General features: G+C 35.2%; 1 protein-coding gene across 1 annotated transcript in view; it reads right to left on the minus strand.

Annotated features, from left to right (window-relative positions):
* The window catches only part of LOC149781824 (vigilin-like), a 53,826-nt gene that overhangs the window by 15,921 nt on the left and 24,214 nt on the right, over positions 1 to 13,691 (minus strand). Inside the window, exons 15-20 of the mRNA XM_089936000.1 lie at positions 12,649 to 12,780; positions 10,121 to 10,339; positions 9,459 to 9,545; positions 8,681 to 8,815; positions 6,819 to 7,037; positions 2,138 to 2,279 (exon numbers count right to left, since the gene is read on the minus strand). Coding sequence (XP_089792126.1) covers positions 2,138 to 2,279; positions 6,819 to 7,037; positions 8,681 to 8,815; positions 9,459 to 9,545; positions 10,121 to 10,339; positions 12,649 to 12,780 — 934 coding nt within the window. The remainder of the gene's footprint in view (positions 1 to 2,137; positions 2,280 to 6,818; positions 7,038 to 8,680; positions 8,816 to 9,458; positions 9,546 to 10,120; positions 10,340 to 12,648; positions 12,781 to 13,691) is intronic.

Consider the following 13,691-nt stretch of genomic DNA (forward strand, 5'->3'; position numbering starts at 1 on the left):
AAAGTGTGTTGTATCAGAATGCCAATTGTTCTCTCCTCATCTACCAGAAACTCTTCTCCACAGACATGAAATGCATCCCAATGCAAACATGTTGCCTCCATTTAACTGCATGATGCAGTTTGGCACATTTGGCCTATTCTACATCAAAAGCTCACCAACTCATTCAAGATCTTGATATAAATCTATCTACCAAGTTTTAATGAAATACGATGAGAAATAAAGTCTCCAGATCCAGCTAGGTAAAACGGCTGAACAATCTAGGTGTAAGATCAGTTCCTTAAAACGTAGATCTCAATTATCACAGAATCCTGGACAACAATATAAACACTTGCTTACCAAGTTGCAGCAAAATCGGACATTTCACATTGTTTCAAAGCACGTTTATCTATAAGGCATGTGGTAGCTGTAATTTCCACTCACTGCCTTCAATCAGTATCTTGGGACACAAGAATAGAAAGTGTGCACGTGTGTGTGTGATCAGGATTTTTAACGTAGCTTTAAAAAAAAAAATCAGTCACATCACTATGATTTCTGCAGTGTGGCAGTTTATAGTGATGTCGAGCACTGGGGCATCATGCTGCAGACATGCAGCATGATGTCCCACCCAGTCACATTATCCTAACACCAGGCCAACCAGTCCTAATACTAACTTCTTAATGCTGAGCGCCTAGCAAAGCAGCTGTTAGTACCATTTTTGTAAGTCTCAGGTACTACTCGACCGGGGTTTGAACACATGACCTCCCGCCTCTGAGGCAGATGCTCTAACCACAAGGCCACCAGAGCGGTCACATAAGGATAGAGAAATGAGGAAACGCTCAAGGCCTTGAAACACTAGTATTTGTGGAAAGAAAGAATAATAAATGACAGTAGTATAAGAATATTAGATTTATACTTCAAAATAATTCTTCATTCTAATGAAACTGATGTTCAAAAATGTAAATGCGTGTGAACAACTGTAAAATACTGTTAACTATGGCCTAAAGCTCAATTATCAATGAAATATTAAATATATACACTAATTACACGGAACCTGATCTTGTTTTATGATCAGAATTCTCAAAGCCACAGAAAATTATGTCTAATCATTCATACACTTTTGTGTGAGCCACAATTATCTGTTCAACTTGAGTTGGCATGAATGCTGAAGTTTTATGGTCCACTAATACAGCAGATTGATCTTCATCAGTGTTGTCTTCCTTCTCTCTGATTGTCTCCAGGCTCTATTTATTGTCAAGTCGACTGTCAGAACTTAGTTTGTACAGGAGGCAGGCTCAAAGAAAAAAACTGATTCTAATGTTTTTCCTATATGCTGCTGGCTGCATTAGCTACCTTTCATGTCGAGTGTTATAACTGATTGGTGTTTGCATTTATGCTCATAATGGCAATAGTATTGTTGCAATCATTTAAGTGATTGCGGTTTGTCATCAGAATGGTACTGTTCTATAGTATTTTTTAAATGGGTATTTGGAGACGCTAATTAAAGCTAATTAAATACCTGAATATATGCTATCTCTGATGGTCAAACCTATGAATGAAAGTACCAAGATAATTGTCTTGTTCTTTTTATATAAAAAAACCTTAAAACTATGAAAACTGAGACCCATGAAAATAAATGATACTTCAATATAGAAGGGATACAAGGACTAACTAATAAAGGACTTGAAAATAAAGCACATTTTCTTCAAATAGGGATGAGTTTTCTGCATGACCTTTTACAATGAGCAAGATTCCTTCTATCATCCAAATGAAAATAGATGTTTTACCAAAAAAAATACATGAAAATCTTGCTCATGTCAAAATTCATCCAATATCTTCATGAAACAAGGCATTTTCGCAAGTCTGATCGAAATCCATTTTGAAATATAGAAGCTTGTTGACAAGATCAGCCCCAAATTATGGTTTATGCCAAAACTTACAATTTAGCCACCACCATTTTCAAAAACCGGGATGATTTTACAAATAAAATGGGGATTCGAGGATTCAAGAAAAAGTTTAGCTGTAAAACATGAATTTACGTCTTTATGCATGGGAATGAAGTAAATTTGAAGTTTTGAAAGATTTGCATCATTTTCTTCAGTTTAAATTTCTGTAGGGCTTTGGAAAAGTTCAAGTCTGTAGTAGAAGAAATGTATATTACCTCCATTATTGACTGGTCTGTCTGGGAACTTGATACCAACTTCATACTGCCTTGTGATCTCTTGGACATTAGCACCTCTAGCACCCATTACAGTGCGGTGGTGTTGCTGGTTTATCTGACATTCAACTGTAACTTGGGCATCCTGAAATTTACAACAGTAACATACATTCAACTGTAACTTGGGCATCCTGAAATTTACAGTAGTAACATACATTCAATGGTCACTTGGGAATCCTGAAATTTACAACTAACAAAGATGACGAAAGTTCCTCTATATGACTGATATTCTACTGGCCATATAGGCTTTATAATATTTCTTTTATCCTTTTTGGCACTTTTCGACCAATTCTTCAGTTCATCATATAATTTTGCCATGCTGTGTACAGATGATACAATTCTTAAGATATGCCAGCATGTGATGAAACCTGAAATTGATACATAATAATTGTAATCACACTGAAATCAACAAGTGTTGTGATAAGCTAAAGCAAATTCTCTAATGACAATCAAGCTTTCACTTATCGCACTAAACTATATATTACTGTGAGAAAATGACATCAGCACATGATATGTTTACTTCTGACAGCCTGAATTTTGTTTCCATTTTTGTCAAGTGTACCACACCAATAAGCGAGAAATATAGTTCCAATTTTAGCCAAGGTCCTAATTTGCAGATGGCAAAATACAGAAATAAACTTGTTTTAATGTATTTTAGACTATCTTAAAAACTAAGAAAAGAAGTTTGTTTCAGTTCCTTCTACGAGTTTGGACTATCCTACAACAGACCAATGCTGAGATTTCAACAAGGCTAACACTGATTCAGCTACACATTTTTAATTTATGCATGATGTCCTATTTTGAAATGTATCAAAGACAATTGTCATGAAAACCGTGTTCAGCAGAATTAGCTGAAGTGGATTTTTCACAATGGAGCATCAAAACAGGTACTAATGAAATAAAAGCATCATTAATTTTGTCCAACATTTACCAAGATCACACGTCGCAGACAATGCATTTGCATAATGTTATTCTTAACTTCTTCAACATAAGAAAAGATACCAGACTATGGGTCAACCAGTCTACTTGTCCACTCTAATTGCCCAAGAGCTTCGCATGGAAATACAAACATTTTTAGAAAAAGCTGACTTTAAAATTCAACAACCTCAAAAAATTACAACAAGAACTTGACAAGTTAAACTTTCGTCAGTTTGTGTGATTTGGATTTTTAATGTAGCTTTAACAATTTTTCAGTCATATAGCTACGATGTCTGCAGTGTGGTAGTTTATAGTGATGCCTAGCACTGGGGCATCATGTTGCAGACATGTAGCATAATGTCTCACCCAGTCACATCAAGCAGACCAGTCCCAACACTAACCTCTTATTGCTGAGAGCCAAGCGAGGCAGCTTTTAGTACCATTTTTTTTGAAGTCTTTAGTATGACTCGGCCGGGGATCGTTTCGTCAATTTAATTACTTAATTATGTATTTCTTTCTTTCATCAAGTGGCTGCTGAAAATTCCAGGTTTTCCCATCTTTGATAAACATTTACAAAATTAAGCTTCTTCCAGTTGGGAACAAATCTATTCTTTCTCCTGACTACTTCTGACTATGTGGGAACTGTCATCATTGAGCTAATCCAAGACCTTGAGAATTTAACCCCTTATTTTAAGTCTGATCAAAATCCAATTAAATCTGATCAAAATGAGAAGCAAACAAGCTCAGCCACTCAGATAAAACATCAACTACTTAAGTTGTGAGGCTCTTACTCGTTACTGAACTTGTCTGAATCTTAATGATACATGTACAGGCAGGCTTCCAGTTCAATCAAAATCTGATATGACATATTGCCAGCAGTGTAACAAGTACAAGCAATCAGAAGCATGATCACCTCACCAGAATGCACGAAGCTCACTCATTATCAACCTTGTCTGCTACTATAATTCAATCAGATATATGGCTCCCCGTGGAGTAACACTGTTAACCAACTGGATGCAAAATCTCTTCATTAATATCTTGTATGTTATTTAACTGGTTGAGATTTTTGTGGCATAAACCCATATACCAAGTTTGATTGTAATTGGAGTGGAAATATGGACTCCACATTGGTAACAAATGATTGTTGACAGATGGAAAAGCACCTGGTGATACATTAGCGATGCAAGTAATGCACAACCATATGTTCACTTGACCTGATAGCCAGATGTGCTAACAATCAGGCGTCACAAACCTTATTTATTCAAGAAACTCGAGCATGCGTCATTATCACAGGCAATCCTGTAATGGATCTACTAATGTCTGCAATAAATTTCACTTTTCCACCACTATATGCCTTGATTTAGGCATCAGGTCAGACTACAGTTCTTTATCTGCTAAAGAAAAGCACATCCATGAGAAAGCTTGCCAGTAGCTTCTTGAGGGTCGGTGGTTCTTTCCAGGGTTCTTCCTCCACCATTAATACTGGCCGCCATGTATAGCCTATCGTGTGCTGATAAATGGCATTAAACCCTACCACAACAACAAAGCACATCCACTGTTCAAGGTGTGGTTGTCTTAGTTCAGAAGAAAACTAGCAAACTGCAATAGTCTGACTTGACAAAACTGATTTAAAATATATAATGTTGGAAAAGTGAATATTGCAGAAATTGATCAATCCATGACCTAAACATCTGTGAGCCTTAACAGTCTCTCAGCTTGATCCTATCGTACTGGGATTCAAATTCATCCTCTTTGTGTAGCCATATTCCTCGACAATTTATCGTGAACATTTGTATCTAAATTTTATCCTCCCTGTATTATACCTTTGGAAATAGTGATTGCACTTAACAAAATCTGATCTTTACTTCATGACATTTTCAATCAATCATATTTGATTATAAGATGTCGCATGGTGCCCCAGTTAAAAAAACCCACAAGAAAACATTTGGTCAATTTAACTGATCGTCTTATGCTTATTTGGCAAGAAGTACACCATTTTGTAAGCTTGGGATGCACTCAATTCAGTCTAAAATCAAGTGCAGTTATCCTTTATTTTCTTAGGTCGGTTTTATGTGCCCAATAGACAAAATGGAAAGAACTTCTGGCATCAAACATAAAAAATAAACCCCAAACCAGACATCACAATAACTTTCAGTTAAAACTTCATGTCAAATGCAAACACTGGTTAAGGATGAGACGCATGAAGATTTTCTATACAAGATACATCCTGAGAGAGCCCTGAGGATGTTCTACAAAGACTACCAGTGTCTTGATAAATTGAACAGATCGCTCTATCTTGATCATTATAGGGAAACAGAATTACATAAAATTTCCCCTTCACAGCTTAACCGAAGTACAATAGCAGCTGTCAAAGGGGTACCACTTTCTTTAGCACCAGCTAGATCGCGAGATAAATGTACATTTAAAATTTCCTTGCAAATCTCTTTTTCGTGTATATAGGGTGATGATTAGTGATCACACTTGTTCCAATGGATATTGGACAAGGGAGGGACAGCTGATAAAATGGCCAATGAATGAGCCCTTCTGATCCATGACTAGTAGTTATAAAAACTTGCATCATGCACATACAAGATCCAAAAATATTTATGTGCAGGTTTCCAATGGGCCTCGGTTCTGAAATAGGCAAACACCACCCTGTTTGTGTGGTGGTAAATTTCTCATTGGCTACCAGCTCCAACATCACTGGTTGCCATTAGTGGTGTGAAGATTAATCAAAATAATCTGTTAAGAATATTTAATTTGCATTGTTTGTATGTTAGTTTTTTTATAGTTTTTTTTGTTGTCCCTATTAATACTATATAATCTTGTCAATGGAAAGCTTATTCATTTGTGTTTTAAGAACTAGCAGAATCAATTTTATGTTCATGTGGGCTGGAATTCTTTTCTTCAAATTCTGTGACTATTTTCTCTGGAAATACAGTGCTCATAATAAAATAATATTCTTGGACACTGGGATTTATAGCGAATTCAAACCTGGAATTATATTACTGTGTTTCAACAAAAGACTAAAGGCCTATCAGCATTATACAGGTCATCACAGACACATCAACACTTCAGCAGCGCACTCAATTTGGATTTCCACTCAAGTTTATTCAAAACTTTAAATTATTGTGTCTGTAATTCTTGGATTTTTTAAATATTTAATTTGCAATACTGTTCTGTTCTTCATTTGCACTTCGTCTTCTTGGGAAATAAATTATTTGCTGAATTTTACAAAGCCTGTTGCTTTTCACTCTTTTCTGTTGCTTATTTTAAAAGCTTAGGACTTGTAACAAATCAAAGACTGGAAAGAAAAGTAGAATGACCAAGGTTTCAATAATGATTTTCTAAAATATAAATGATTATGTTTGTAATTTTGTTTTAAAACCGACTTTCTGAATAAAATCTTTCAGGAAAGGTAAAAACTAAGTAATACATCCTTTCAATGTTTTGTACAAACCAAACAAACAAAATGGTAGATGCTAAAAGAGCCAAGTTAATTTGTGTACATTATAGTAACAGTTATTCAGTATAAGAAAATGACACTGTCCAAAAATACCTCCAACCAATTACAATCAATGACTTCTTGGTTACGATGAAGCAACAGCCGATCTTTAGATTTCAACTAATTTTCAACATGCGTTTAAATGATGAAAATTCATTGGCAGGGTAAAATCTAAGCAAATCTGACTGGTTAAAAACCTACCAAATCTGTCACGATTTCCAAGATTCTCCTCTTTGCTCCTTCCACACAATCCTTAGCTCCTTTAAGAACAACACGCTCACTCTTGACGCCACTTCTTGGGAAACTGACAGTCACACCACCGTATTCATCTGCTATCTGTCGCAACACCTCTCCCCTCCGAGCAACAAAATGGCGGTGGTGTCTGGGATCAACATTAACTTCACCCTCAACAATATTGTCCTAGAAAATTAAAAAAAAGCAAAGTAGACCATGATTATTTTATAGAAATGTGTTTCATGGCAATTCTACAAAAAAGAATTTTGCAACTTGTGTCATCTTTTTGATAGCTAAGATAGTGCCTATAGATTTCTTTGATGAAGGAAGAGAAACAGTACAGCTGCAGGAACTGATGTCTGCATTTCTTAGGTAACCTGTAGAATATAAAAATATGCAGACTGGCAACCCACATGCACCAAAACATCTCTTCCACGTTACAAACGAGTGTAAAGTAAGCTTCTAATTTATTTTCTCCCTTATGCTCCTGACACGTTTAATCTAGGACAGTCACCAGTTAAACAACATCACATTAATAAAAAAAAACACAAGCACAATATATCTAACATGCAAAGTTAGAATGGAAGAACAGATAATCTCCTTGACCAGCTATACTGTTATAAATGTAAAATGAACAATTTCTCCTAATGTTGCCCAGAAATTCTGAACTCCAATCACATCACAAGATTATTTTTTTACCCTCCACAAGTGTAAAGCTCTCCATTCAGTAACTCTGTGTGCGTGTAACAAAAAATTGCAGTTTGCATAAATTGGACCAAATTAATTTCTATTGTCCAAGTGTAGCATTCCTCTTAAGTCTGATGAAAACTGGGTCTATTCAAGTCTAGCTAATATGCAGAACCAAGAATGCAGTTTTACATCCAGCTACACTGACACTTTATTTATCAAAGACTTGAGGAAGCTGAGCCTCCCCAAGTGTAATGCAACTATGAAAGTGGCATTATAATGACAATTTAGCTCCCGTGATCTTCAACCTTAACTTTTGGGCCCCAGAATCAGTATGGAGGTAATTCTGCCCCAATAAAGGCTATCTAGTTCGATCTAGAAAAGATTTTTTTTATTGGCTTCAGTGACCTACACCCTTCACAACTATGCCCCAGAATCAATGGGAAACTGCCCCTACCCAACTTAAGTCTGAAGTGTGATGTAGGCCAAGGTAAAACGTGCAACTTCAGTCTCTATATGGGGAAAGACGCATACAAGGTATGAAACTATTCAATATGATGCAGTTTATGGGCAACATTTTAAGTCCATCAAGGGCCATAACTCCATAAAGTTCTGACAGAAAATGCTTAAAATCAAATCTAACTATGGTCTTCCTAATGCAAAGTCTTATAGCAAATTTAGCTTCAATCTAAAGTCTTAGAAAAGTTCCCAAGCGGAAATTGAAGGGCAAATTTCCAAATCACACAGCAGCTGCAACTCAATACAACATATACGGAAATGGTGAACTCAAACTTGACTAAAGAGAGGTTTTAATGGCAAAGCATCATCAAATAGTGGTCATAACTTGGTAAAATGTTGCTAGAAAACAGTGAAGTCAAAATTAAACAAAGACTTCTTACTGCTAGACTGTCAAATCTTGTTTCAATCCATAAAATTCTTCCAAGTTGTTATGCAAAAATCAACGTGCAAAACTGTCAATTAAACAGTGATCACAAATAAAACTTTGCTGGAAATAAGAACAGGATGAGGGAGGAGATAAACTTTTGACACAAAACTTTACCACAGAAACTTATTGTTCACATCACCACTTCTGCCATACAAGTGGTTCCTAAGAGACAAAAACTGTTAATGCAGCTACTAACCAGGTTCTTTATTGAAGATTCCAGTTCTGCCTTAGCCTTCTCCACTTGATCCTTGGTTCCAATGATGGAGATCAGTTCTTGATCTGTATCCTGGCTGGTAGGGAAAATCACACGAGCCCCCGTCTTCTCCCTCACCTATGAAAGAGAATAAATTATCTCAAAACAAATAAGCTGAAAATAGATATTAATTCACTCCTAATATTCCTTGACACTGAAGAAGTCTGAAAACATATATGGTATGGATTTGGCCATGATATGGATCTAAATTAAAAAGTTGTTCTAGGTGGCTATGAACTGCCATGTGTGTGGTGTGTACAATTTGGATTTTTAAAGTAGCTTTAAAAAAAATTCAGTCATACTACTACGATGTCTGCAGTGTGGCAGTTTATAGTGATGTCTAGCATTTGGGCATCATGCTGCAGACATGTAGCATATGTCCCACCTAGACATTATCCAGACATCAAGTCGAGGCTGCTGTTAGTACCATCAGTCTTCAGTATGACTTGACCAGGGATCAAACCCACGACCTCCTGCATCTGAGGACGACGCTCTAAACACTAGGCCACCAGAGTGGTTGAGAACTGCTATGGTTAATCTTGGTATATAATCACTTCTCTTCGATTCAAATGCATACAATTTTCTTAAAATGTTCAAAATTCTACTGGGTTTCTTTAAGTGACACTTTTACTACATTCTATTAATTGGTTACTGCTTTATGTAGGAAAAAGCTGAAATAAGGAACATTTCATAGGTAACAAGTAAATAAAATCACACGCACCTTCCTTATGTTAGAACCTCCTCTTCCAATAAGGAATTTGTGATACTCTGGCTTGGCCCTGATCTCGGTAGTGTGACTGGCTTCTTTCTGTAATTTGATGGGGAAAAAAATAAAGGTAAACCAGATCTGTTATTACATGCATACTGCAGCTCCGTCATGTTTAAAAATGTATAAAAAATACTTTAATACCAAACTTGAACATAATTGACATCAATGTCACTGCCAGAGGAAAAGTAACTATATCTCATCATACTCTAAAAAAGATCAACAAAATATACAATATATCACAAGACACTAAATACTTGTAGAAAAATATAAAAATTCAATGAAATTTGCACTCGTATCTGGTTCATTCAGATATTTATGATTTTTGTACAACACAATGGTTTCATGGCCAGAGCCTTGCTCATGAACTACATGATAATGGAACCATCTTCTAAAGGGGAGACTATGAGGATGCAAACTTCAGACCTATAGTAATATTATACAAGTGTTTCCGTTATATGCAGTAACTTATGCAGAAATAAGACTTCAAAAAGTCCAATACAATTTCAGCAATCTTGATGCAATGGACAACAAGAAACAACTTGCAAAATGTGATGCCAATTTCAGGCAAGACCAAAGCAAAAGAAAGAAAATCTGTCTTAATCTCACTAAATTACCTTTAGATTTGTAAGTTCTAACAGCTGCTTTCTAGCATTCTCTACATCATCTTCTGGTCCACGTATCAGTACTTTGTCACTAGTGCTGCCCTCCGTGGGAAAACGGATAATTACACCACCACATTCATCCATAATTGAACGAATCAAACGTCCCTTTGCACCAATAATTGAGGTATGGAGTTTGTGTGGGATCTCAATGCTAATTTCCTTGATGCTGGCCTGAAAAGAGCATTAACGACAAGACTTGAATCAAGCAAGGAAACATGCATTGATGTTTATGCATGTGTAAAATGTCAAGCTACTTCCACATGTTATTAGACTAATACTTTGAAGCAGACATACAGAAAGTTCTGAACCATTAAAAAAATACAGTAAACTCATCAGTATTCACAAGGAACCAATTTATCTTTGAATTCCCTCTCTTCATATGTGATAGTAAATTATCACTTGTTTGACTAGTACCATGGTTATATAAGTGCTGAAAATTAAATCATGATATGATATCATGAAAGATAATAAATAATGGTTACCAATTACAATTAGGCATCATAAATCTAATGCAATCCACTAAAGTAATGAATAGTGCTAAAGGAAAGAATGGGAAAATCTCATGATTTGTGCCTTTTTCCCCCAAAGCTCATCTTATAAATTTAAAATCAGTAATACTCCATACATTTGTATGCAATCCAATGAAATTTGGAAACATCCAAGAAATCTGATAGCATTAAAGTACAGGAATAAAACTGTCAATCACAGTTTATGCCTTTGTTAAGAACAGATATCCTTGTGTAACTTTTGACATTTTACATGGGTAGAAAAATCAACTGCCCAGAACAAATGAAGTTAATGGCAGGCAACCATTCTTCTCAATGTAAAAGCACTGTGAGGTAACCAAAAAAAATCTTAAAGCAATTGTTACTGCATACTGTACTGGCTTGTGGGGCTAATCGCTTAATAAGAATCACATATGGAAAGTACAGAATTAATCTAACAGTTTAGACACAGGATAATGGATAAAAATTAATATGAACCACAATGATATAAATTTAGATATACATAAAAGGCGAGTGTGAGAGGTTTCTTTTACAGGGTTGCCAACTATTAAAATATTGACAAACACAAAACTATAAAGTTGTATTTTATTTGTTCATCTCAGATTCCAAGAGTAATTTACACATGTGACACTTTCCATTAGCAGGACTGATGGTGAAAGACAAGGAGTGCCTGCAGTTATAAAATAACCAAAATAATGTAGAGATCATGAAAGCACCGTATTATCTACTGTTACGCACTGTTCCATGCTGAATAAATATATTAACGAAAAATCAATTACATTCCAATTTATATCATAATAAATTGATGAATGATGTTTTCACAAATGTTTGATTCAGTTGATTACATGTCAAACATTGTTACTGAATGCCTAATTATCAGATTAGTTAAAGCCCATTTTAAACAGAACTGTCTGAAGTGACAATTTCACATGTGTGGATATAAGCCCATTTTAAACAGATCTGTCTGAAGTGACAATTTGACATGTGTGTAGATAACCCATTTTGGGTGAATTAGCTCAAGACTAGATGTTTTCAGGTCAATCAAGAACTAATCTGAAAGCATCTCAACTGTCCTCATCTAAATTTAAATGAGGAATCATTTAGTTCTGTAAAAAAAAAAAAAGAAGTTACCGTAGTATTGGAGTTAGTTAAAGAGCTAATTCAAGGTTTCTTTGTTTTACCACCATGACCAATGTTAAAATCCTTTAGACAGAGCCTGCAATGGGCATGAAGCTGCCCTAGAATGGAATGCTGTATTGTGTAAATCATGTATTCATCTTTGAATCGTTTTTTTGTTTTTTTTCTAATCCATCTGTGAAATTATTTGAAAAACAATTTTGCTCTGACGCATCGGCCAGAACAAATCTGACCAGACTTTTAGCACCAAATACCAAGACTGGTGCTGTACCAGATGTGAATTAGGACAAAGAATCTGTGAGCAAGGATTGAACATTTGAAAACCAGTCTGTTCTCTCCTAACTAAGCCATACATCTGCTATAAATAAAAAACCAAGGTCAAAAGTTTGAAAGTAGAAACTAGCACGTTTGTTGGAAATAGGGCAGCTACTATAAACAGAATTTAATAATGTTAGGAAAATGCTCATAAGTCAATGGACACGATTACTTTTATTTTGTAGTTATGTAGAAGCTGTCTTTTCTTGAATATGTAGCATATGATCTGTGGGATTAATGGGATGTTAGCAAAAATGAGAAAACAAATTGTCAGTTTTTTCAGAAGGATGTACCAAAAATGTGTGATCCGAATACATTTAGGTGTATGACATAATTTAGTGAACAAAAGTGCAATGATTATGCCAAAAGTGTAATGGTTGGCATGTCTGCTGATTACTTGTAGGGTCTGATGTTAGACATGGGGTGTCATGGTGGGCCAAAAAAAAGATGGCAACTAAATGCTAAACATGATAAACTTTCCCTTTTCATATATACAGAAATGAAAATGTCAAAAAGCTATACCAGTTCTTTTTGTATTTTCTCAATTTTGGCCTTAGCTGCCTCAACGTTTGCCTTTTTGCCGGTGATAGTAATCACATCCGATTCGCTGTTTTCACTTGGAAGATCTATTCTTGTATCTGTTTCTTCACGGATCTATAAAATAAAAGTTACCATTTAAAAAAAATATGTAAGCTGAAATTTCTTTAAGTTTATTTCCAATCTAAACATAAGTAATGGTAAAAAAGGACAAACACAGTGCCAAGCTTTAGTATTCTTCTGCTTTTATAACCATGGGGGAAATATCCATTAACAGATTTTGCAGTTAACATTGAGAACAACACTTGTGACCAGGACTGAAAACAGTAAACTGAAAATTCCACTAAACTCTGAGTCTTGCTGACAACTCAGTAAAATATGACATGGTGCATACCATTGTCAGTTGAATAGGATTTAATGCATATAGTTTTTATTTCAATTTGACAATTTTGTTACCCTCTTACAGGCATCAGAAAACAGTATTTCTCTCAGGATCTGGTGATTTCCGGAATCAAACATTTATAATTTGGGACTATTACAAGAAGTTTTTCAAACAGGATGCCAAAAAAGAAAGGTGTGTTGTGCAAATTAAGCCCACCCAAATTTAAAAGGTGTCCATAGAAAAAGATGTAAAATTTTCTTTTGAAAAATCCAGAAAGAATCGCTTTTCACTAATGAATCTGGAAAGTAGTTTTTCTTGTCCTTCCTGACTTTCAAGCTCCTGCTTGATGCATTTTAAAAACTTCTTGTGACATGCATCTTATGGTTAAAGTCTGTGTCATTTCAAAATTCCACATAAAACTCTTGTCTACAAAGGACAAATATGAGAAGTAAATAAATATGGATATATTTGGCAAATAATGGGATAAGTACTTTAAGAGTCAATTTTGGCCTTTAATCAGATCCAGATGAAACTTTTATATATAAGATGCCTTTACATCTTTGTTAAACAAGCATTTCATTTTTATACAGGACCACTTTAAACAAAGGAAAGTAACTATTAAATAGCCAATAGTTTGGCAAATAAA

Source organism: Sinohyriopsis cumingii, chromosome 15, assembly GCF_028554795.1.
Source record: "Sinohyriopsis cumingii isolate HCF-2022 chromosome 15, ASM2855479v2, whole genome shotgun sequence".
Classification (NCBI taxonomy): domain Eukaryota; kingdom Metazoa; phylum Mollusca; class Bivalvia; order Unionida; family Unionidae; genus Sinohyriopsis; species Sinohyriopsis cumingii.